This window comes from Lactuca sativa, chromosome 3 (genome assembly GCF_002870075.4).
Source record: "Lactuca sativa cultivar Salinas chromosome 3, Lsat_Salinas_v11, whole genome shotgun sequence".
Classification (NCBI taxonomy): domain Eukaryota; kingdom Viridiplantae; phylum Streptophyta; class Magnoliopsida; order Asterales; family Asteraceae; genus Lactuca; species Lactuca sativa.
This window is the reverse complement of record NC_056625.2, coordinates 306554289-306581478: the sequence shown is the minus strand read 5'-3', so window position 1 is coordinate 306581478 and position 27190 is coordinate 306554289. Positions and strand designations below refer to the sequence as shown.

Here is a 27190-nt window from a genome sequence, read left to right as displayed (position 1 = left end):
TGTAATGACTTTAGAAAGCTTAGAGTCACAAATGTCACTCCTCTAATGGTTCACAAACACCAAGAGCAAGAGGATGAAGAAGAGAAGAGAAGGAGGCTGCCCAAAACGTGTGGAAACGCTAATCAATTAGTTCACCACGTTTTTGGGGCATAAGGGTTCTTTAAATAATGAGGCTATTAGGGTTATCTAACAAGGAAACCCAAATTTGGATGCTTAAGCCCTAAGAAACCCACATACTCCTTTCCTTAAAGGCCTTGGACGATTTCTAATGGGTTTCCCCATAGAATTCGTCCAAACTTATAATATAAGGTAATCCATGGCCCAATTTCAAAAATCTTATAATTACAATTCCAGTGCCTTAAGTTTAATTAATCTCTTTTAGCCACAAACTTAATTCTTATTAATTCTTGACTAATATTAATTAAACAATATGATTTCTCCTTTAATATATTATTCTTATAATATATTAATAAATAATATTTAATCCTTTCTCTCCATTATTCATTCTATCAAGTTGCTTTGGTGAAGGCAACCCAAAAGGACCATGCACCACCGGGTCAAGTACATACCAAAATAGTTATGGACTTAGACACTAATCCAACAGTCTCCCACTTGGATAAGTCTAATAACTATTCTATGTGTGACTTCAGATCCTGATCTGCAATCGTAGCTTTCCAAAGCCGCTGTCAACTCTGATCTTATCAAATACACGTGTCCTTTAGATAAGGGATCATATATTCCTCCATTCTAGATATCGTATAGATTGAGACATGGATTTAACTCATTCTTTCTCTCTATGTGTTGTTTCCCGATTTCCGATTTATGACGACTGACAACAGACTATAATTGAACACATCAATTTAGTCCCGGCTTGGCCAGGCACTTAGGTGCCATCACTAAATCATCGAGGGACTCAAAGATATCGCTTTTATCCTACTTTGGATAAAAGGAACGGATAAACTTTGATTCAATGCTCGCTTGCACTCAGTCACCGAATCACACACAACAATATGTTTTATAACACCAAGTTACTGGTGCGTTTACACATTATCGATATGCAACCGATTCGCAAGATACAACTCACACATCTTGGTCTCAAGAATATAAGATGTTATCGTCTAACTAATCACTCATGATAATAATCCATGAAGTGATCCAAGTGAGCGTGGGTTTAATCCAATGCTCAAATCATATTCATAAGCACTCATGAATGTTGCATCAAACATTTGCTTATGTCTGATACACTTTGGACAATCCACACACCAATTCATGACAATCTTCATTCATATCTACTTCCAACATATGAACGACTGTGGCCCGTTCGAATAATTCGACTATTCTCAACCAATTAAATTATTCAAGAAGTCAAAACATGCAAAGTAAAACACAAGAATAATACTAATCCCATATGGCCTCAAACCTTTGAGTATAAATAAAACACCTTTTATTTATCACCATACCGATTACTCATTATTTGTTGTTTCGGGTAATCAACTTCTTACTTGAATCATTACAATGCTTGTCCCATGCTCTTAGCATGCACACAATATTTACCTACGGTTCTTACTTTGTGAAATAGATCAAATGAATACATTTCCAATCATACTCATTTCACAACTCTTAATCCTTTTCATTAGTGAAAGAATATCAAATTCTTGCCACTTATAGAATATGTTAGATTCTAACATTTTATACAATGATCCTTTCGTAATGTCACTGCACTAATGTCCCAATGACTATTGCGAATGAAATTACAAAGTCCTCTATCGGAGATTGTTACAAGACAATTCCATAGATGTGATGTCTCTCACTCAAAGTACATTCCTTTAAACATCCTTTTGCATAAAACTTTCTAATCTAGACATTGATTCTCAATATCTAACTCCCAATATGGAAACATTTCCATATTTTCCATATGACAACTCATTCTTAACAGAATCTTATCTATTCATAATAATGTCGATATGGTCCATCCAATACTATACTTCCAACTACTCACAAGCGACCAATCCTCGGCGAACTTTAGATTGTCCTTTGATAGTTGTTTAATTATTTTAGTCAAAAGCGATTCTTGTCCTTTTTCCATCTAAATGCGCAAGACATTTGGAAAATTTTAGAATGGTCATACATTATAGCATTTGCAATCGATCCTATACCTGAAGCGTATGGGACACGATGAATAATGTCTTACATGAAGATTTAATACTTTATCAATCTTTTGCCATAATATTTTATGTGCTACGTTCTTATAATTCGAACTATGAAGAGGAATGCCGTAATCATAGTCGAAATTTAAGAACACACTATGTATCCTTGACTTATTTTATTAACATTCCACAACCTAAGCCTTTAGATTTGAAATGAAGCATAATATTCTCTCCCTTAATTATAGCAAAACAACTATTCAACCCTTGCAACTTTGCAAAGTATGACTCTTGTTTTCTATAATTAATATTGCTAAATGCAATACTTGCCTTAATAATCATACAAGCATAAGATTTATGCTCCCACTATCACGATGATTATTATAAACATAACACTTATGCTCCCACTAGCTTTGACATGCATTCTGAAATAGCTTAACTTTCAGAAAAACAATACCTATTGAATTTCTTTAAGTTCATATTTCTAATACCCAATGTTTTGATAATCTTTTATAATGCTTTCTTAAACTTATACACCTTTGCCTTAGATAGCTCATTTGTGTGTCTAAAGAATTCAGACTAATTGCCAAATCTCCAAATTCGAATCATGGAAAGGGATACCGTAACCACAATCGAATTCGAGAATACAACTATCTCATTAAAATCTTCCTTAGTGAAATCATTTCCTCACTGTCATTTTAATGAAGGAGGAAATCTTATGAAACTTAGATTTTAATGGTGTATGTGTTCCTATCCATGTGAACTTTTCAAAACCAAAGTTTACGACAGGTTCAAACTCATATGGACCAAACTTTCTTAATCTTGATTTCTTGCCTTATGGTAACACGGCTGCCCACCATGTATTCCAAGTAGTTAAGCAGCTCACCCTTTCCTATCAATGTACTTTCAGTTGATCAAGGTCCTTTCCTTTTGTGCATTCAAATGAGAACTCATAGGCTCACATGCATAATTAACTCAATTGGAACGACACAGAACCAAGATAATGTCAACACGATAAACCTCTACTCGTGTGCTAGTGATGATCGATAAGGTTTATTCTTGATTAGTTCTTGAACTTTTCAAGACCATTAAGACTCCCACTGACTCCTTGACATATAAGAATCTCTTGTCAATAAACATTTCTTGACAAACAAATATTCAAGAGTTAGTGTAGCCTTTATCAAGACAAAACATTTCATAAAATTTGTCCTAGTTGGTCTTTGTCTTATCCAAGACATCACAACTTTCCAATTTCAAATGTTCGAGAATAGGAAATCCTTTTTCCAAATTCTACATTTGATGAATGTTATAAACCTTCTTAAGACTTGTCACTCAATATTACAATCTTAACTCTAATACTTGTTTTGGAATGAAGTATGATTGACTTCTTTATTTAACCATTTCTTCAATTCTTGATTCCTCTTCTTCAACACAAACTTGTACTAAGACTTATTTAGAGGATCAATTGAAATATGGTTCTTAATCATTAAGATATATCATAAAGTATAAAAGGTACTCTCTCTTCTTCTTAGAACAGAGAAACTTTTATCTTTCTGCCTACTTGATTCTTTTATTCGTTCTGCTATTGATTTAAACCTTTTTCAATCAATTCAGAATTACACTTAATCTTATAAGCATAATCATCTTTACTAATCCTTTAGTAAATCATGACGAATATCTTTGTTACCCTTGTGGTGAACTTGATCAACACACAACTTTTTGTACTCGATCTCCTAGTCCTTCACTTGACACTTTGTCAACGAATTAGTCTAATTTGCAAATATGAAATTTCTCATTCATCGTGCAACCAAGTTGCATGATTCCAAGTTTCTGTCCAATTGAAACTTGGGCGATGAAAAACTTTCATATTTGGTAAATTCTTGACATTTCCACTATTAACATAATTAAGAATCACATCCATTCGTTGTAAAAATATGCAAACATCAATTTTTCATATCGCTTTCATTGCAAGGAAATAAATAAATAAATAAATAAATGAGTCAAAACAAAATTTATTTTATTCATAAAAGCAGCGGAAAACATTTGTCCTTACAATGCAAAATCAACTGAAAACTATGTAGTCAAAAGAAAAATTCCTAACAACTCTATCATAACTTTCTAAGCTCAAAATCTAATCTTCAAGTCCATGCGATCGAGATCCATTTCTTTGTGATTAGATTCATCTTGCTCTTCCATCAAGCTTCCTCTCTTTTCATTGATCCTGCAAAACATTCAAATGCAATCTTATCACATGATGTATTAAGAATCAACGAATAGGAACTTAACGGAGTTAGATAGTGGATTTTACCTGAAGCGCAGCCATACTCTTTGACTCTCGCATCTTTGGTCTCTTCAGGCTCTTAGGGCAGACTTGTATCCAACGCCCTTTCACTTGGCAGCAAACGCAGGTCGGTTCTCCTAGAACGTCCTCGGAAGCATGGTTGGTTGACTTTCCCAACAAATACGCTCCATTGCTTTGCCAAATCATTTCTGATTCAGCAGCAATGAGCATGTAAGTTAGGTAAATTAGGTTTTCGTTATGATCCATCATATAATACTTTCTTTTGAACTCATTATATGATTCAGGAAGTGACTGCAGATCCCAGTTCACAACCAACTTATCAGGGAATGACGCACCCAACATTATCAACCTATCGATGTGTGATTTCATTCCAAGAACGTGGGAACACACGGGTTTACCATCTTCATCTTTCATTTCTAATAGGGCTTTAGTGACATTGAACCTTTCAATTCTTCGATCTTGTGGGTTACGGAGAATAATTAGAGGAGGTGGAGGAAGTGAAGCATGATTTCTTGTTCCTCGATCAAATCATGAAATATCATCTTCATGTGGAATGCTTGTTCCACGGGATTTGGGAAGACCATAGTTGTCGTACTTTGACATCTACAAAATGGGAGAAAAATAAATTCAAGTTAGTTGATAGATTGAGTCCTTAATAAATCACCCAAATGAGATATTAAGGCTAGGACCCAAAACAATACGCTACAACCTAGAAAAGGGATGTCGTAATCTGGTTGCAGAATATTTGAAGGTAAGTGAATGACGATTCACTAATTTCCACCATGAAAAACAAAAAATAAATTTAAGTTAAAAATACTTTGAAAACTCCTAGATCCTTTGAGATTCATTGAACTTTTCAATGGCATGTTTAAATCTCGATATGCCCCTCTAGTTTGTTACTTGGATGCCGAGGATCACAAAGCGGGTGTGAATAACCATGCAAACTTACATGGTGCCCCCACATGTTACAGTCACCTATTCGATGTGCCGGTAAACCACACACGCTCCACCGAAATATGAAAAACATTTAGTCACCCTTTGCTACCTTTGCTTAGAACCATTTAGTGTGCCGGTTGTAACAACCCGAAGTTGTTCATCACCGATAACCCGTTCTACCCGTAAAGATTCGTCGTTTGTGAAACGTTCCGTTTTCGTTTTGGGTTGAATAATTTAAATTTATATGTTATTATAAATCCAATGAGTGTCCAAATCCTTTAGGAACTCATGAATCTAGACCAAAAATGTTTATTTCAAAAAGTTAGAAACGTCCCCGCCGGGTGACGGAAACTTAATCGGGTGCGACCTAAAGCCTCGTTTAATGTCAGTATCGGGTAGAATTCCACCGTGTCCAAGTTTTAGGACCTATATAAACGTGTTTACACATTCATTTGAAGCTTTTTCTTCCTCTCTCTACTCTCTCTCTAACCTCTCTCCTAAATCCAAGTTTAAGGGTCCAAAACTCAATTTTAAGGCCTCAAATCTCTAAGGTACCTTTCTAAACTCATTGTATAGCATATTTGGCCTTCAAATTCGAGATTAAAAAATGAATTAAGACCTTGTAGATGAGTTTACGGCCCTGGAAGGAGCTTGGGCCGTAAACACATAATTAGTGGGTTTTTATGCCTTTAAACCCCTCCTAAACAATTTTGGGACTTAGATATGGCTAGATGGCTTTATGGAATGGACCTAGAATGCCTTAAACTATAATTTGGAGACTTGTATAGGAGTTTACGGCCAAGGATGGTGTTTAGGCCGTAAACTCATAATTATAGGGTTTTTAAGCCCTTAAACCCTTCCTAAACCTCAACAAGACATGGTTATGACTTCTAGAATAATTGCTTTGGCCTAGGAACACTTCAAACATAAATTTTGAGGGATTTATATGAGTTTACGGCCAAGGCATGTGCTTGGGCCGTAAACTCCTTAAACATGGGTGTAAACTCATTTTCAAGGTGTTAGAAAGCCATCCAACACCACCAAAAGCCTTGGAATAAATCATAGAACCAAACAAAAATAGTTTAGGGGCTTTAAACACAACCAAACTCATCATTTGAGAGTTTACGGTCATAGCATGTGTTCCATGGCCGTAAACTCCTAAAAGCATGTCAAAAGTCCCTCAAAAATCCATACAAGGCTAGGAAAAATCATTAGAATCACATGTGATTGATTAAAGGACCAAAACATTTAGGATTCCATGTTTACAGCCGTAAACTCCAATAAATGGTCCCTATGTGTGTTATAATCTATTCCAAAGTCAAAAACCAAAGTCTAGCATTTTTCCTTAGTCATATGAAGCCATTTAACAACCATAAACCACCCACCATGAGTTTACGGCCGTAAACTCATGGGGAATGGGTGTTATGGCCAAAAAATATTGTATGAGTTTATTCATGGGGAGTAAACTCATGTTCCAAGTCCCTAGTGCCATTACACGTCCTTAAACGCCACCCGGGTCCCACCAAACACTCGTAATGGGGTGTTTCCGCAACTACAAGTGTTTGTCCCTAACAAATAATCAATCTAAGTCCTAATTAGATACAAATGTGTATCTTTACATTATACTTAGGAACCTCATGCGTTTCCAAGCCCCAGAACAACGTTTAGCATCCGAAATCGTCACGTTTCTCGTTCGGTGAGTTCATACCCCTACGTCTTTTCTGTGTTTTTCAATGTTTTCAGGGGGGGGGGGGGAATACAAGCAAACTATAACTGTTTTCAAATCATAACATTGATGTGTTTCAAATAATATCTGGCAAACTTATAAACTCTTTTACTCCTTATGTATTATGTTGAGCATAAGGAATGATTTATCAATTACAACTAAATGGATTTTAGTTAAGAAAATAACCAAACTAATCAAATTATTATGGGAATAATTTGGGGTCTTTAGCGTTCATTTTATCATGTACTGATATGTGTATAAAGTTATTAGATAAACTATGTCTGATTCAGTTTATCTCCGTATCTTTTGATTGTATTGCCAGATAGTTTCATTGTATGTATCTATATTCAATGTATTATGTTTCATAATCTTTTGTATGTTTGATATCGTATGAGAACCCTGTGAATAGTTTAGTACTAGCTTGTGAGTTTGTCACTATCCTTTTTGGATGATCAGTAAATCATCCCCAGAAGTGTAACCAGAGTCTCCTGGAGGGAGCGCGAGGAATTTGTAAATAGATCTATTCGGGATTGACAATCCCACACCTTAACTGCTAGCTACAGTTAGGCGGGCACGCCTGGGGTGACAAATTCTGGATATCGTCCGACGTCTGAAAAACGTCAAGGAGGTCTCATTGTCGTATCAGCATGGTTACTCGACTCACAATATGCATTAATATAAGTTTATTCACAACTTTGGTTTAGAAACTATATCTAGTACGGGATGGTAGTCCCATGGTTTTTAGTCTATCGAACGTGTATCTAGTGCGGGATGATAGTCCCATGATTTCAATCTATATCTTGTACGGGATGGTAATCCCATGGTTTTGAAACTATATCTAGTACGGGATGGTAATCCTATGACTTTAACCAATTATCTTATATCTAGTTCGGGATAGTGATCCCAGGGTTTTATCAAACAATCTTATATCTAGTTCGCAATAGTAGTCCCATGGTTTTTAATCTAAAATTTCAAGTATACCAAACTATCTTGTAACTAGTTCGGGATGATAGTCTCATGGTTTTCAAACTACTTCCTATATACAATTTGTATTTATTATAACATTTCATATCTAATTCGGGATAGAAATCCCATGATTTTCAATATATAGTTTTGTGTATTAAACTATACTCTGTGTTATTCAATCAATCTTTCATTTAGGAAAATATGGGATTTTCCTGGGGTTAACATATATCGCGTAATTGAACTGTAACGAAAGATAACCAAACTAACTTTTCATAAGAAAATATGGGATTTTATTGGATAACAAACCTTTTCGGAAAAACTAAAGAAAACCGATACATTTTAATAAAACAAAACCGCTTATGAACTCACCAGCTTTATGCTGATTTTCAAACTGCTTGTATTCTCAGGTCCACATTAGACAGGTACCCGACGATATCTTTTGGAGAAGACAGGGTGCTCAGAAGACTCGTCTCAACTTTTGTTCATATGATATATGTATAACACTGGTATAATTTACTTTTGAAACCAATGTAAACTTTCAAATATATGTAATGTAATGGTTGTTTACTGTGATTACTATGTACATTGGATTTGATACTCAACGTGGAGTCAACCCCGGAAATGTTTCCGCCTATGGTTTTCGGGGTGTGACAGATTGGTATCAGAGCCCTTGTTTATAGTGAACGGATTATACCAGACCTTACATGGTATAAAACTATAAACATTAAGGGGCCTAAGTGCTCTGAACTAAAAGTATCCTACATAATATAAGTATTTTCAAAAGTATTTAAGTATGCCGAGCCGTCGAAAGCCGTAACTACAAGTAGAACAAAACATAAGTAAATGGGTGTTGTACACTGCGGTTAAAACTGGGCAGTTATTTAGTCGTGTCTAGGATCAATATAGCCTGGCCAACTATATTCATTCGAGACACGACCAACATGTGCTTGGGAGTGACTGTGGTATGCTGCATACCTAAAACTTACCCAATACCCCAAACAACGAGTCGTCGTTGCAGTGAATCATGAAATACTATGGGAGTATTTCTCGAGTCAATCCTTTGTAGAAAATCCTCGTATATGCATTGTTCCTTGATCATTCCTCTAGCGATAAAAATGTTATGTCTTGATAACTTTTTCCTGCTTTATCACTTAATACGGTGTTATATCTGTCTTGATGAGATATCCCCTGTTCCATATCTCTTGATTCAATTCAGAGGACTTATGATCCTCTCTTTCCTGATCTTTTTAGATCAAGATGCCTCCAAGAAAGAGACCCAGCTCAAAGAACAACAGCAACCCTCCTCCGCCACCACTTCCTCCTCAACTTGATCATGTATCACTTCAGACAGTTCTGAATGCTGCAATGGTAGCAGCCATGTCGCAAATGAACCCTGGTAATTCAGGAGGTGGTCCCCAGCCCCAAAACCCAGAAGATAGTCAGGGACACCAAAAAGGGGGTTCTTATAAAGACTTCATGAACGCGAAGCCCACATCCTTTGATGGCACTAGAGGTGTCATTTCCCTCACCCGATGGTTCGATAAAATCGAATCAATCTTTAAAATATGCGCCTATTCGGAGTCTGATAGAGTAAAGTTTGCCGCCTGCACCTTCCTAGACAAAGCCCTAACTTGGTGGAACGGCCGAGTCAAATCCCTAACTCTACCTGTAGCGAATGCTATGGGTTGGGAAGCTATGAAGGAGCTTCTACTCGCAGAATATTGCCCTCGAGGCGAACTCCAGAAGCTAGAACACGAACTCTGGAATCTTAAGATGAAGGGTTCCGACATAGCCGCTTATACTTCAAGATTCGATGATCTGTCGTTACTCTGTCCGGGAATGGTTACCCCGGAGGGTAAAAAGATTGAGAGGTTCATCTGGGGGTTGACCCAGCCAACCAAAGCTAATGTCTTAGCTACAAAGCCAAACACATATGACAGCGCTAAATGTCTTGCGAAAATTCTGATCGATCACGAAGACAACTCTGATGAAGAGGCTACCACCCCCGAGCCAGTCACCAGTGGAGGCGGAAGCAAAAAGAAATCTTGGAACAAGCGGAAGGCCCCGAGTACGCAAGGGTCTTCTAAGAAACAGCAAACAGTAGCAGTCCATGCTGCTACTGCCCCTATAGTTGTTTCGGCTGTCGGTTCCACAGGCCAAACTCCCACCAGTGGATACACTGGTACCCTTCCTTGGTGTGTTAAGTGCAACTACCTGTTGGGTTTTGAGCATTCTAACACTCCTAAGTGTACATGCAACCCTAAATACCTTGGATCTATGTTTTCTCTATTATACATGCAAATAAGAACTTCCAGGGTATTATCCTAATCTAGCATACAAAACAATAATTATAGCAAGATAGAATACATACCTCTTTGATGTAGAAAGTCTTCATGAAGCTTGAGTGCCTAGTGCCCCAAGTGTGACACCTCAAATGGAATCACAATCATCAAAACACTTAGAATAGCTTGTGAGAATTCTGCACTTATAAAAATCGGCTAGCCCTTTCTTCATACACACTAGTGGCCGATTTTTGCCAAGAATAATATCTTTATATAGTGTTACAATTAGGGCAAACCCTAATTGTCATGACTTTCCATTTCCTTGGATCCATGGGTTCAAATACACCATGGAGCATCCATGGACCATCCTATGGGTTTTAGCCCAACTTGATTATCCATGGAGCTTAGCCCACTATACAAGTATGGATGATTTACACAATCAACCCATATATTTAATTAGTCTTCTTTTGATCACTTAATTAATCCTAGATTAATTCTTGATCAATACTAATTAAATAATCTTATTATCCTTATTATTAATATACTAGAACTTATAATATATTAATAACCATAAGTGTCTTATTTCTCTCATTATAGTCTATCCAAGTGCATGATGGTATGCAACCCAAATGGACCATGCCGGGTCGGGTCAAGTCTTACCAAATATAGTTATGGACTTAGACATTAATCCAACACTACCATCACCGCATTCCTGGTCCATGTCGCGAATGGATCTGCGACAACTATGGCAATAAGGGCCACCTTGCTCGAACCTGCAGAAAACCAGCCAAATCAACGAACCAATCATCCGGAGCGGGAATCAGTCTGGCCTGTTACAATTGTGGCGAAGCAGGGCACTTCAAAAGGAATTGCCTTAAAGCAGCTACAACCACTGATCCCTCTGTCGCCGCAGGTATACTTCTCTTTGATAATTCTTATACCTGCAACTCTTTTCGATTCTAGTACAAAAAGGAAGCATGTTATCTATCTATTCGAACATTTTCTAAACTCAATCCTTCGTATATAATCGAAATATGTACCGTCGAGATGACTAACCAGTGAGATAGAGAACACTAACTTCGTACCTATAGATTAAATCCTTAGTCCGGAGGATTATTCTGTTCCATTCAATTTAAAGGGGTAAACTTTTCACGAAAATGCTTTGATGCTATGTTTAACATGAAATGACCGAGTCTCATTCATGTTGTTATCCTCGGTTTTGAAATGGTCACTCGTCTAGATCTTTTCCTCGACCCGGTTCTCGTGATCTTCGGCATCAAACCTTCGTATCATTCCATGCCTTAAAACTCAAAAGTTTTTCCCGATATGAATTACCACGCATCCCTCATTTATGTGATCATTGAGAAACGGGAAGTTAGCAGCTCTTTCCTCTAAATGTCTTTCCCGAAGGATTCCTGGGAATTTCTTTCGAACGTCTAGTTTAGTCCCACATCAGACCTTTCGAGATCTTCGTAGAAATCGATTCTGCAATCTTCAGATTGCAGATGCCCTTAGAACTTGGTAACATCTATCCAGTACATCATGTCTCGAATCCTTAGAAGTACCTACCCATCGAAACTCTAGTGATTTCCTTTGAGGAAAACGAAGTCGTCCAGGGTTGGAACTTCCATGAGAGAACCGATTGATATCGTAGATTGAGAGAGAATCAATGTGCAAACAAAGACATGTCCCGATAATGAGAATTCGCTAGAACACCTAGTAGAGACCTGATTCCACTTGAGAAAGTGAAGATCCGAGGCAACAAATCCATTCGTGTCTCATTCCAAATTCATGATCTGTATCTTATTCTTTGAATTTCGGGACGAAATTCCCTCTAACGGGGGGATAATGTAACAATCCGCAGTTGTTCATCACCGATAACCCGTTCTACCCGTAAAGATTCGTCGTTTGTCAAACGTTCCGTTTTCGTTTTGTGTTGAATAATTTAAATTTATATGTTATTATAAATCCAATGAGTGTCCAAATCCTTTAGGAACTCATGAATCTAGCCCAAAAACGTTTATTTCAAAAAGTTAGAAACGTCCCCACCGGGTGACGGAAACTTAATCGGGTGCGACCTAAAGCCTCGTTTAAAGCCGGTATCGGGTAGAATTCCACCGTGTCCAAGTTTTAGGACCTACATAAACGTGTTTAAACATTCATTTGAAGATTTTTCTTCCTCTCTCTACTCTCTCTCTAACCTCTCTCCTAAATCCAAGTTTAAGGGTCCAAAACTCAATTTTAAGGCCTCAAATCTCTAAGGTACCTTTCTAAACTCATTGTATAGCATATTTGGCCTTCAAATTCGAGATTAAAACATGAATTAAGACCTTGTAGATGAGTTTACAGCCCTGGAAGGAGCTTGGGCCGTAAACACATAATTAGTGGGTTTTTATGCCTTTAAACCCCTCCTAAACAATTTTGGGACTTAGATATGGCTAGATGGCTTTATGGAATGGACCTAGAATGCCTTAAACAATAATTTGGAGACTTGTATAGGATTTTACGGCCAAGGATGGTGTTTAGGCCGTAAACTCATAATTATAGGGTTTTTAAGCCCTTAAACCCTTCCTAAACCTCAACAAGACATGGTTATGACTTCTAGAATAATTGCTTTAGCCTTGGAACACTTTAAACATAAATTTTGGGGGATTTATATGAGTTTATGGCCAAGGCATGTGCTTGGGCCGTGAACTCCTTAAACATGGGTGTAAACTCATTTTCAAGGTGTTAGAAAGCCATCCAACACCACCAAAAGCCTTGGAATAAATCATAGAACCAACCAAAAATAGTTTAGGGGCTTTAAACACAACCAAACTCATCATTTGAGAGTTTACGGCCATAGCATGTGTTCCATGGCCGTAAAGTCCTAAAAGCATGTCCAAAGTCCCTCAAAAATCCATACAAGGCTAGGAAAAATCATTAGAATCACATGTGATTGATTAAAGGACCAAAACATTTAGGATTCTATGTATGGGGGAATTTACGGCCGTAAACTCCATGTTTACAGCCGTAAACTCCAATAAATGGTCCCTATGTGTGTTATAATCTATTCCAAAGTCAAAAACCAAAGTCTAGCATTTTTCCCTAGTCATATGAAGCCATTTAACAACCATAAACCACCCACCATGAGTTTACGGCCGTAAACTCATGGGGAATGGGTGTTATGGCCGAAAACTCTTGTATGAATTTATTCATGGGGAGTAAACTCAAGTTGCAAGTCCCTAGTGCCATTACATGTCCTTAAACGCCACCCGGGTCCCTCCAAACACTCGTAATGGGGTGTTTCCGCGACTACAAGTGTTTGTCCCTAAAAAATAATCAATCTATGTCCTAAGTAGATACAAATGTGTATCTTTACATTATACTTTGGAACCTCGTGTGTTTGCAAGCCCCAGACCAATGTTTAGCATCCGAAATCGTCACGTTTCTCGTTCGGTGAGTTCATACCCCTACGTCTTTTCTATGTTTTTCAATGTTTTCAGGGGGGAATACAAGCAAACTATAACTGTTTTCAAATCATAACATTGATATGTTTCAAATAATATCTGGCAAACTTATAAACTCCTTTACTCATTATGTATTATGATGAGCATAAGGAATGATTTATCAATTACAACTAAATGGATTTTAGTTAAGAAAATAACCAAACTAATCAAATTATTATGGGAATAATTTGGGGTCTTTAGCGTTCATTTTATCATGTACTGATATGTGTATAAAGTTATTAGATAAACTATGTCTGATTCAGTTTATCTCCGTATCTTTTGATTGTATTGTCAGATAGTTTCATTGTATGTATCTATATTCAATGTATTATGTTTCATAATCTTTTGTATGTTTGATATCGTATGAGAACCCTGTGAATAGTTTAGTACTAGCTTGTGAGTTTGTCACTACCCTTTATGGATGATCAGTAAATCCTCCCCGGAAGTGTAACCAGAGTCTCCTGGAGGGAGAGCGAGGAATTTGTGAATAGATCTATTCGGGTCTGACAATCCCACACCTTAACTGCTAGCTACAGTTAGGCGGGCACGCCTGGGGTGACAAATTATGGATATCGTCCGACGTCTGACAAACGTCAAGGAGGTCTCGTTGTCGTATCAGCATGGTTACCCGACTCACAATATGTATTAATATAAGTTTATTCACAACTTTGGTTTAGAAACTATATCTAGTACGGGATGGTAGTCCCATGGTTTTTAGTCTATCGAACTTGTATCTAGTGCGGGATGATAGTCCCATGATTTCAATCTATATCTTGTACGGGATGGTAATTCCATGGTTTTGAAACTATATCTAGTACGGGATGGTAATCCTATGACTTTATCCAATTATCTTATATCTAGTTCGGGATAGTGATCCCAGGGTTTTATCAAACAATCTTATATCTAGTTCGGGATAGTAGTCCCAAGGTTTTTAATCTAAAATTTCAAGTATACCAAACTATCTTGTAACTATTTCGGGATGATAGTCCCAAGGTTTTCAAACTACTTCCTATCTACAATTTGTATTTATTATAGCATTTCATATCTAATTCGGGATAGAAATCCCATGATTTTCAATATATAGTTTTGTGTATTAAACTATACTCTGTGTTATTCAATTAATCTTGCATTTAGGAAAATATGGGATTTTCCTGGGGTTAACATATAACGCGTAATTGAACTGTAAAGAAAGATAACCAAACTAACTTTTCATAAGAAAATATGGGATTTTCTTCGATAACAAACCTTTTCGGAAAAACTAAAGGAAACCGATACATTTTCATAAAACAAAAACGCTTATGAACTCACCAACTTTATGCTGATTTTCAAACTGCTTGTATTCTCAGATCCACATTAGACAGGTACCCGACAATATCTTTTGGAGAAGACGGGGTGCTCAGAATACTCGTCTCAACTTTTGTTCATATGATATATGTATAACACTTGTATAATTTACTTTTGAAACCAATGTAAACTTTCAAATATATGTAATGTAATGGTTGTTTACTGTGATTAATATGTATATTGGATTTGATACTCAACGTGGAGTCAACCCCGGAAATGCTTCCGCCTATGGTTTTCGGGGTGTGACACCGGTAAACCACACACACTCCACTAACGTCTTTGCAAGGGCAAAAAGTGTAATTTCATGGAATTGCATCAATTCACTTTTGCCTAAAGTAACTAAGATTGGGAATTTGTAAAACATTTACTTACTTTTGTACTTCATTATACTTATAATGGAAGGTTTCCGTCCTATCCTACCCGTTCGGCTAACGACCCTCCACTAGTCAAGAGTGCGGTGGGTAAGAGTGGATACCCATTCAATCGCCATTTTATAGGCAATTTCCTTAAACACCCCTTATAGACCAGCTTCGTGAATGAGGCCTACTAACGGTAAGACTGAGTTTTACTCATATATATATATATATATATATATATATATATATATATATATATATATATATATATATATATATATATATAATGTTAGACTTTTAATGTTATATATAGTATAGGGTGTATTTTACACTTTTAAAATACTAGGTGGTCAATTTTAACAATTATACTTTTAATTCAATTAAATTGTAAACCAAAACTTTTATGGATTTATTAAACTTCTTTTAATTATACACCATATTTAATTAATAAAACCATAAGGGTGTGATATGAACTTTTTAAAACATCACTAGGGTTTTAGAATTTAACATTCCTAAATTAAACTTTTAATCAACTTTTAAATTCAAAAACTTGAGGGCAAGTTTTTAAACATTTCAAAACATTAGGGTTTAGAATTTAAATATAAATCAAAATTAAACTTTTAATCAAAATTTAAATTCCAAAACTTCAGGGCAAGTTTTGAAACCTTTTCAAAACATTAGGGTTTCAACTATTTAAATTTCAAGATAAAACTTTTAAGTTCAAATTTAAATTATAAAACCTAAAGGGAAAAATTGAAACTTTTCATAACACAAGGATCAAATAACAAATAATATAAATTAAACAATTAATTTTATCATTATCTATATTTGTCCTAATTTCAATTTCTTGCAAAATAAGTTACCCAATTAATACAAATAATCAACTATGATCATATAAGGAAGTTATTATCTAATCAATTGCAAATTATCTTTTGTTTAATCAAGGATATACTCATAAATATGTATAAAATCGGATTTTAATGACCTAAAACAGATAAGGCAAGTATCCATGAGAAAAACAGCAAGAAATCCCGAAAATAGATCCATCTGACGCTCGAACTCCCCGAGTACCACATTGGACTCGCCGAGTTGAGGCCTACTCGCCGAGTACACTGTGGTACTCGCGGAGTTCATCAGGCAGGGAGCTCAAAATCTATTTTGCAACTTGAACAAACATACAAGGCATCAATACAACAGAAACCAATCAAAGGCTCTACTACTACTGATGGGTTTTAGCCATAAGAACATCCTATGTGCTCATACAAACCCTAATGCTTGGATCTAGATTTCTCTATTGTACATGCAATTCATCCAAGACTATAAACCCTAGAACTAGTATATGAAAATCAACATAACATATAAATTAGGGTTTAGATCATACCTTGAGTGTTATGTAGCAATAACAATCTCAAATCCTCCTTGTAATGACTTTAGAAAGTTTAGAGTCACAAATGTCACTCCTCTAATGGTTCACAAACACCAAGAGCAAGAGGATGAAGAAGAGAAGAGAAGGAGGCTGCCCAAAACCTGTGGAAACCCTAATAAATTAGTTCACCACATTTTTGGGGCATAAGGGTTCTTTAAATAGTGAGGCCATTAGGGTTATCTAACAAGGAAACCCAAATTTGGATGCTTAAGCCCTGGGCAACCCATGGACTCCTTTCCTTAAGGGCTTTGGACGATTTCTAATGGGTTTCCCCATAGAATTCGTCCAACCTTATAATATAAGCTAATCCATGGCCCAGTTTCAATTATCCTATAATTACAATTCCAGTCCCTTAAGTTTAATTAATCTCTTTTAGCCACAAACTTAATTCTTATTAATTCTTGACTAATATTAATTAAACAATATGATTTCTCCTTTAATATATTATTCTTATAATATATTAATAAATCATATTTAATCCTTTCTTTCCATTATTCATCCTATCAAGTTGCTTTGGTGAAGGCAACCCAAAAGGACCATGCACCATCGGGTCAAGTACATGCCAAAATAATTATGGACTTAGAAACTAATCCAACAATGAGTTGATCAAAAAGGTTCAAAATATTCTTCTCTTTCTAAAAATACATGTTACTAACTATGAAAAGGAATTAAATAACTTAAAATCTAAATTCTCGAGCATAAGTAGCAGTCTCACACAAACCCGTGTCACAAATTCTAACCTAACTGATCAAATCAGAAGGATTTCATCAAAGATTGAGGAAAGGAGGATGTCGATCGAGCAAAAGGAGAAGGAGTTGATTATGTCTAAGGATGATTCAACTTATTTGCAAAGAGACAATCTTAAACTTCTTAAACAGTTAAATGTGTTTTTTTAATTGCTAAAAGACTCTATTTTAACATCGCTCAGTTACATCTTGATTGTGAAATAGGGAAGAAGATACATCACAAGATTTTTCCCTTCCTTGAGTAAAACGAGGATGAAATTGATGTTGAAGCCTACAACTGTGAAAGCGTTGTATCTTCTGACGAAGTTTCACTAGCATATGAAATAGGTTTGGACAAAATTGAATCCTACATAAAGTCCAAAGACCATAAGGACATTCTCAAAAATCTGTTAGACGAAAACGATAGGTTGAAACAAAGAACCGAAACTGTACATAAATTTGACTCTTTGAATGCCAAATTAAGTTCAGAAAATAAAATTGATGTTGAAAATGCATCTGAACTTAATGAGGATGATGATCTGAGTGAAATCTCTGTAGAGGATATGGTGGACTGTTCAGAATTTGTCAAAAGCGAACCTAAGTCACGCAATTCGAGGTAAACCAGCAGTTTGCTTACTAACAAAGGCTCACTCTGATGAAAGATGGTTATGGCATAGAAGACTCTCTCATTTGAATTTCAAGGATATCAACAAGTTGGTCTTGGGTGATCATGTTCGAGGTCTTCCAGTTCTAAAATTTGATAAAGAACATTTGTGTGCAGCATGTGAAATGGGAAAGCAGATTAGACATAGTCATCCATCTATTATCAATACTAAGGTGATAGAACCATTGGAGCTGCTACCTATTGACCTGTGTGGTCCATCGTCCATTGAAAGCATTGGAGGGAACAAATACATTCTAGTTATAGTGGATGATTTCTCTATATTTACATGGGTATTCTTTCTGAAGCAAAAGTCTGAAGCCACTCCAAATCTTAAGCTCTTTATTAAACAAATAGAGACACAACTAAGGAAGGTCGTTCGTAATGTGAGAAGCGACAACGGCTTGGGATTCAAGAACAATGATTTTGAATACTTTCTTGCTGAAAAGGGGACGACTCACAATTTCTCAGCCCCTTATACTCCACAGCAGAATGGTATCGTTGAAAGGCGAAACCGATCTCTGTGTGAAGCAGCTCGAACAATGCTGTGCTTTGTGTCCTTACCTTTATATTTCTGGGCTGATGCAATTACCACTCCATGTTATACTCAAAAAAAATCATATTTGAACAACCGATTATCCATTACACCTTACGAGACTTTGAATAATCATAAACCAAATATGAAATTCTTTCATGTGTTCGGTTCAAGATGCTTCATTTTCAACTCAAGAGAGAATCGAAATAAGTTCGATGCTAAGGCTGATGAAGGAATTTTCTTAGGCTACTCCCTGAACTCCAAGGCGTATAGAGTTCTCAATAAGTGCTCAAGGAAGATTGAAGAAACATACTATGTCACCTTTGACGATAGTTATGTTAAGAAGATGAAATCAACAGAAAGTGCAACGCAAGAGATCTTTCCAAAGAATGGTCAAGTTAAGATTACAATCTCGAATCTTTTCGAGCAATACATGCTTTTGTTTGACGCGCCTCAAAAAGCGATTGACTCTGAATCAACTACAAAAGGCAACAAAGTTGATAATCTAAAACAAGTTATTGATGACGTTGCTCAAAAGATGGCTCATGATCAATCCAAAGAAACCGAAAGGCCAGAAGCAAACGAACCTTCATGTGACCGTCCTAATGTCCATGGGGAGGGTCCAACTCCTCATCATGATCACAGTTCATCGTTCCACGGGGAGAACTCATCGTTTCATTTTTCAAGCTCTACTTAAATTCCACACAAAGAAGGGAATACCAATACTGATCCTGAACAGGAGTCATTCTTCGAGGGGGAGAACACCAACGTCAATGACGATGACATTATGTCTAAGTTAGAAGAAGAAATAAATGCCGAATTAGATCCCACTTATGATCCAAATTACCGTCCTCTTATCAAATGGACCAAAGATCACCCTCAAAGTCAAATTATCGGGAATCTTCAAAAAAAGTGTTAACTCAATCTCAAATCAAAGCGTAACAGGTTGCACTCTTTTCTCAAGTAGAGTTTTGCATGTTCAACACCATTGTTTCCAAAGTTGAACAGAAGACTGTTAACTTAGCACCTGATCATTCAGACTGGGTTCAAGCCATGCAATATGAATAAAATGAGTTTGAAAGAAACAAAGTATGGCGTCTTATTCCAACTCCAAAGGATGCTTCGGTTGTCGGTCTCAAATGGGTATTTAGAAACAAGATGGACAAGGAGGGGTATGTGATTCGTAACAAAGCAAGGCTGGTGGTCAAAGGATACTGTCAGGAAGAGGGAATCGATTATGAAGAGACCTTCGCTCCAGTTGCAAGATTAAAGTGTGTTCGTATCTTTCTTTCCTATGCAGCTCACAAGCACTTTGAAGTCTATTAGATGGATGTCAAATGTGCCTTCCTCAACGGGGAACTTGAAGAAACTGTATATGTTGAGGAACCGCCAGGCTTCGTGAACGAGAAGTATCCAGATCACTGTTATGTCCTTGACAAAGCTGTATATGGCCTAAAACAGGCTCCGAGAGCATGGTATGAAACTCTCACTCGTTTCTTAAAAATGTCCAAATTCAAACAAGGTTCGGTTGACCCAACCTTCTTTCGTAAGCGAGAAGGTAACCACCTTATGATAGTCCAAATTTATGTTGATGACATCATCTTTGGCTCCACGAATCCTAGCTTAACAGCTGAATTCCAGAAGTTGATGGAAACTAAATTTGAGATGAGCTCAATGGGTCCAAATAACTTTTTTCGTGGATTGAACATTAGACAGGGAGCCGAAGGCATTTTTATTAATCAGGCGGCATACACCAAGACTCTATTAGCCTAATTTGGGATGATGGGAGACTCTAACGTGAAAGTGCCTATAGTCTTTGGGACTAAGCTTACACCCTCATTGGAGAAACCAGCAGTTGATATGACGCTCTATCGACAAATGATTGGGTGTCTGATGTATCTTACATCTAGTAGACCAGATATCATGTTCTCAGTCTGTTACTGTGCACGATTTCAAGCCAACCGATGCGAACCTCATCTACAAGCCGTGAAAAACATCTTACGCTATCTGAAGCTAACCTCCGTTCTCGGTCTGTGGTATCCAGCCAACTCAGGATTCTTTGTTCAAGCATTCTCAGATGCTGACTTAGGTGGCTGTGGATTAGATCGTAAAAGCACTACTGGAGGATGTCAATTTCTAGATGGTAAATTGGTCATTTGGCAATCGAAGAAACTAACCTGTGTTTCGCTTTCCACTACAGAAGTTGAATACATTGCTACAGCATCGTGTGGATACAAAGTCAACATAGGGATTATGGGTTTAACATGAAGAAAATCCCATTATATTACGACTATGAAAGCGCAATTAGGATTTGTCACAACCCAGTGCAACACTCGAAGACTAAGCATATAGCACTGAGGTACCACGTCATCAAGGATCACGTCGAAGATGGTAACGTAGAAATTTACTTCATCAGAACGACTGATCAACTGGCATATACATATTCAATAAGATTCTACAAGGCCTGGGAATGATGCAAGCCGCATCTGTACCAAAATTGCCTTCGCTTTCATATAGGTAACAACCGAAATATAGCGAACCGAAATCGAAATGAACCGAACGTTCGGTCTATTTCGGGTTCGGTTTCTTTCGGGTGAAGTTCGATGATGAACCGAAATGAACCGAACATTCGGTCTATTTCATGTTTGGTCCTTCTGAACTCGTTCGCTTCTTTCTGTTAACAAGGCATTTTAACTGTATTCTTTTGTATACTTTTTTGTTACTTCTTTTCTACTTATAAAATCCCAAAAATATTTCTCTCTTTTATTCTCATAAAAGTACTTATGAAATCCAAAAATATTTTTCTCTTTCGTTAAATTGGTGAATTCTCACAAAATTAAAAAACACTTTTTTATTTTATTTTATTTTATTTCTTATATATCTAACGTTTTTATTTTTCTCTAAGTGTGATTCTCGATGGCAAACTTGAGGCAGGTAAATGGTTTTATTAGTTAGGAGTCCTTAGAAACATGCTGTTGTATGTTGACTAAAGCCTCGAAAGATTTTTGAGTGAAGCCTTAATAACATGATATATACCAATCATGTTTTCCCAATCCAGATTGTCAAATTCACTCTAATCACGAGCTACCTTACTCTACTCAAATTGAGTTTAGAGTTTTCTACTTGGTCCTTCTTTTCTTTAAAGTAGAGGTACATTCGCTTCTTATACCATCTCCATCACTTTTCTCCATTATACTTCGCTTCACCAATATAACCCCTGAGACTCTCAGTATTAACCACTGAGGTTTATGGTTATACAAAATCTGCGTTCATGATCTTAGGTTCATGCCACTATGTACTAAGTGAAACCCAAAGTTCAACACCACTAATGAATTGACAGTGAATTCTAATATTAAAGATCCTACTTGTTACCAAATGAAATCTCTTTTTTTCTTTTGAGTGATCTTTATGAGCTTTTCTTAAACCAAGGCTTCTGTAACCCTAAAGATCCAGTTTATTTTTTTTGAGATTTCCTTACTTCCTTTTGTTACGATAAAATTTATCCTACCTACTTGTTCAACAGATCACAATGATATGACAAGTACTTCATTTAGTTCGGGTCTTATGTCAAGTATTGAAATTATGAATTGAAACGAAAGCCACCCTTTATAACCTTCAAAAGATGCCTTTTAATACTTCTCAACAAGTTATTGACCGCCTTTGTGTTCCAATAATGGCGGATTATCTTCTCTCATCCATTGCTACCGTTCACACTGCCAAAATCATTGTCACCGATCCAACCAATTACTCCTTTATTGGATCCATTCCTGAAGCAATGCTTGGTCGTATCTCTGCGTCGAGTAACGTTCTCCAACAATACAGGAAGCGTCCATCATCCGGTCCAAAGGAGCTCACACCAGCCGTGGTTCGCTCTATTGAAGAGGCTGACAAGCCAACAAAAAGGGGTAAGAAGCCTGATACTCAGAAGGAAGGACCTGTCTATAAACCAACCAAGGTGAAAACCCCCAAGAAGCGAAAGTCTGATAAGGCTGCCACTTCACAGGCTCAACCGAAGAAGCAGAAGAAGCCCGCTAGGAGGATTATTCTACAATCCTCAAGTGATTCAGATTTAGAGTATGTCCCTCCTAAGCATAAGAACGCTCCTCCTTCAGAATCTGAGAGCGAAAGCTCTGATGATGAGGCTTCGGGCCGAGGTGATACTCCGCCTCGCTCCCCTACCCCAGAAATTCCAGTTCGCTCTAACCCTCCTTCACCTCCACCTGTAACCATCCAAGTATCCATCCCTCCTATATTTCCCATTCCAACCACTCAACCATCCAATACAATTCCCATCCCTCCTCCCATTTTCACAAATACCACTACTACCACTACTACCATAGGAGCTCACTTTACTGCTCCCAATCCACCAGTAACAACCGAACCACCCGTCACAACCTAACCTCCAGCCATAACCAAACCCTTATCTCCCACTCAATCTACCGAAACAACCCCTATTCTAGGCGGTGAGGACTTGGAATTTGATTCCACGTATTTCAGTCCTTACCGTGTGTAGAGTGATGATGATGATGAGCTTGTTACAAAGCGTCATCTCAAGGCAGTAAATGAAAATCTTGATCAACTGCTCTCATCCTCTTCCTCTGGAGCTTTTCTGAAGCTGCATTGAAGGCCTCGTTCTCCCCTGTTGTTACAGAACACAGTGCAACCCTAGCTGCTGCAGCTAAAGTAATTGAAGCCTCTACTTCATAGTGTCAACAAGACTCTCTTGCTGATGATGCTTCTACTAAGGAGTGCAAGGAAGCGACCACAAAAGTCGATAAACTAGTTTCTGAAGCTCACCTATTTTTAGATTCCTTGCAGGCTGCTGCTGCAAAGAACGCTCAAACTGTCAACGCTTCGGTGGAGAACCTTCAACGGTCTCTTCAATATAGGCATTCAAACCTTGAAGTTGCACGACAGGCCATTGAAGCAGCCAACAAAACTCTACATGCTAACGTCAATGACCGATTGACTCAACTGGATGTTGAGTTAGCTGTAGAGAATCATATTATGGATGAGCAAGACAGGCGCACCTCACAACTCAAATGTGACAACCCAAAAGTTTCATTTGTTCAAACCTTAAAAGTCAACCACTTCTTATCATGAATTATTATCATTATATCTTATTTTTAAGAAATATAAAGTTCATTTGAATATTTGAATATTATTTTTAAACGAACGGGTGAAAGAAAGTGTCATCCCGGGTTTTTATTTTTGACAACCGTAAACACTTCGCGTATTAGAATCACCCGACCAAACTTTTATATTTTGGGTTGAAAAAGCACCCAAAACCGTAAACTCATACCTTTGTATGAGTTTACTCCCCAAGAAACTAGTCATTGTGTTTACTCCCCAAATAGTCAGAAGAGTAAACTCTAAAAACTCTCTCAAGTATCATCCAACATTAAATTCCAAAACTCTAATCTTGTAAGTATTCTAACCATTTCAAGTTAGTAAAACACTTAATCTAGTGTTTGTGCATCTATTCATCCATTCATTTATGTATTTTGTTTAGATTTTCCAAAACACCAAGAACACCAAGAACACACACTAAGTGTTCTTGGCCTTTTAGCTCAAATCAAGCATCATTATAGTAAGTACTTCCATCCTTAAGTGCTTGTAAGCTATTATATCAAATAAATACCAAGAAAATTGATCAAGAACACCATGAATGAGGTGTTCATGGTCCAAGATGATGCTTGGGCTGTAAGCACCATAAAGACCCCCAAAAGTGAATTAAGTCCCATGTTTAGCCCTAGTTTGAAGTCTAAGACTTACCTTAACATATGTAAACCTTCCATTCATGTGTTTAAGCTTTGAAAAACACCAAACACCACAAATTATAGGTTTTTACGGTCCAAGGATACTCCAAAAACCGTAAACACCCAAAAAGGTGTTTAAATGAGCCATTTTCCTTTCTTAGCCCTAAAAACTAACTTAGATGTTTACCTAGTTGTGATAAGGACTTGAAACAAAGGCAATATCCCTTCCCATAAGGTTTTACGGTAGTAAACCCAAGGGAAAATACCCTTAGGCCGTAAATACCTCAAGGAGGGTGTTTTGTGGCCCTAGTGCATTCCAAAGGCTAAACCACTTAGCAAGATTGCTTCAAAGGACTTGTTGAACCTCCACACAACACATAGTTGCAAGAAATAGAGTTTAGACCGTAAACCCTTGAGTTTACTACTGTAAACTCCTAGGGTAAAGGTCATTTAGACCGTAAACTCCCAAGGAGTTTACCCTTGGACCCCAAACACCCTAGTTTTGCCCTACTAACACACGGATGCAATCCTTGTGAACTTTAACACTTCAAAAAAAGTGTTTTCAGGTTCTATAGTGTCCCAATTCATTTTATTAGTTATAATAAGGCTAATTAGTTATATATATGTTCATTATATGATAACTAGGCTCGTGCGTGTGTACAAGTCTTCAATTGTCACCTAGCACCGTAACCGATACTTCAATCCTACCCACTCAACACAAGTAAGTCCATACCCCTTTAATTAACCTTTGAAATACTTTTAAATGTTTTAAATGCTTTTATGGGGGGGAATATAAGTTGAATACTTATAGTTATTACATCAATCACATGTGATTAATAACTATAAAACCAATGATTTTATCACTGTTCAAACTGTTTATCAAACTGTTTTACTTCAAAATGTTTTACAAACTCTTTTCTTACCAAATAATTTTATTTAAAATTTGTTATACTTCTTATAAATTGCAAGCCCATATATGTATAGATATATAAGCAATGTTTAAAGGGCTTAGGAAGGTCGTCCGCCCTATTTCCTTTTTCTCGATTTGGATGTGGTATGGTGGGATGTCGGGTGGCCGTCCGAGGGTCGTTTCAATATTAATTATATATCATATGTGCATATATAGAAATAAAAGTGCTTCCATATTCATACGTATTAGTTACATCATTAGTAAGTTGCCATCGGGGTAACACAGGATTACGCTTATACTATTGCTAGATCAACGAGTCAGTTCATTCATGAGTCAATACTTAGTACTATGAGAACATATACATTACTTTACTATGAGAACATATACATTACATTACAATGAGAGCATATACATTACATTACTAGAAGAACATATACAACTACACTAGAAGAAGAACATATACAACTATACTAGAGAAAGAACATATACAGCTATACTAGAAAGAGAACATATACAACGATACTAGAACATGTAACAATACATTACATATACATATATACATTAACAAATTGTGATCCACTGTATCGGAGCATGCCTTAAATGTCATGGCCGAGTTGTAGCCAGAGTCTCTTGGAGGGAGAGCATGAGTTTGCGTATAGATCTATACTGGATTGACTATCCTACACCTTGCTGCTGGCTACCGCCGGACCTGCAGGTCTGCGGGTGCCAAACGTCATTTCTTTTTACGACCATTCATTTGTCATTGATACTCTGTCGATAGTATGGTACAATTAATCACATGTTACCTTAACATAAATCCGGTTTAACGTATTTAGTACAGCAGTAGTTCCTATATTACAATACTACAGTACTACAGTAAATTATCCTTTATATACATTTAGTGATTATATCACTTAAACATTTATGTACAAACTATATTTTGATAATGATAGTTACCCTTAGGAAAATTACACACTTTTACGATAAACGAACGTACAAATCAGTTACGCCTTGGTAGAAGGCTACTTTTAATAGAAAATATAGGTTTTTCTGAGAGATTCAAACTTTTACAAACACGTACAAACATTCACATACTTTTATCACCAATGTTTACAAACTATTGTTTAAAACAATGTTCAAACGTTTTGATACAAACACCGACACTAAAATACTTATGAACTCACCAGCTTAATGTTGATAAATTCTTTCAAAATAACTTGTATTCTCAGGTCATCAGTAGACAGGTACCGAGGCCATCTTTTGAGAAGATGGAGCGCATCCAAGTCTCATCATATTATTTTGATTGACATTATTTTTGGTGTCTATAACTGTACAGAACACGCTTGTGTTAAAATTATATATTTAATGCAATGGGTGATGTTGTTTGCTTGTTTACTTCTACTGTGTTGTGATACTTTACATGACGTCCTCCGCCCTAGAACGTTTCCACCGTTCTTGGTTTTGGGGTGTGACAGATTGGTATCTGAGCATTGTTTATAGTGAATTAAGTATATCAACTCCTAAAGGATATACTACACTATAAACCCATTAGGGATTAAAAAACTCTGACCAAGAGTCTATTCTTTAAATACTAAAATATTTAATAAAGTATACTAGTCTGCATTCATAC

General features: G+C 36.8%; 1 protein-coding gene across 1 annotated transcript; it reads left to right on the top strand.

Moving 5' to 3' along the window:
* Positions 1 to 22564: 22564 nt before the first annotated feature.
* On the top strand, positions 22565 to 23290 carry LOC128132962 (extensin-like). The gene has a single exon (XM_052769982.1). It carries the CDS (start codon positions 22565 to 22567, stop codon positions 23288 to 23290), a length of 726 nt encoding a protein of 241 aa, XP_052625942.1.
* Positions 23291 to 27190: the final 3900 nt, after the last annotated feature.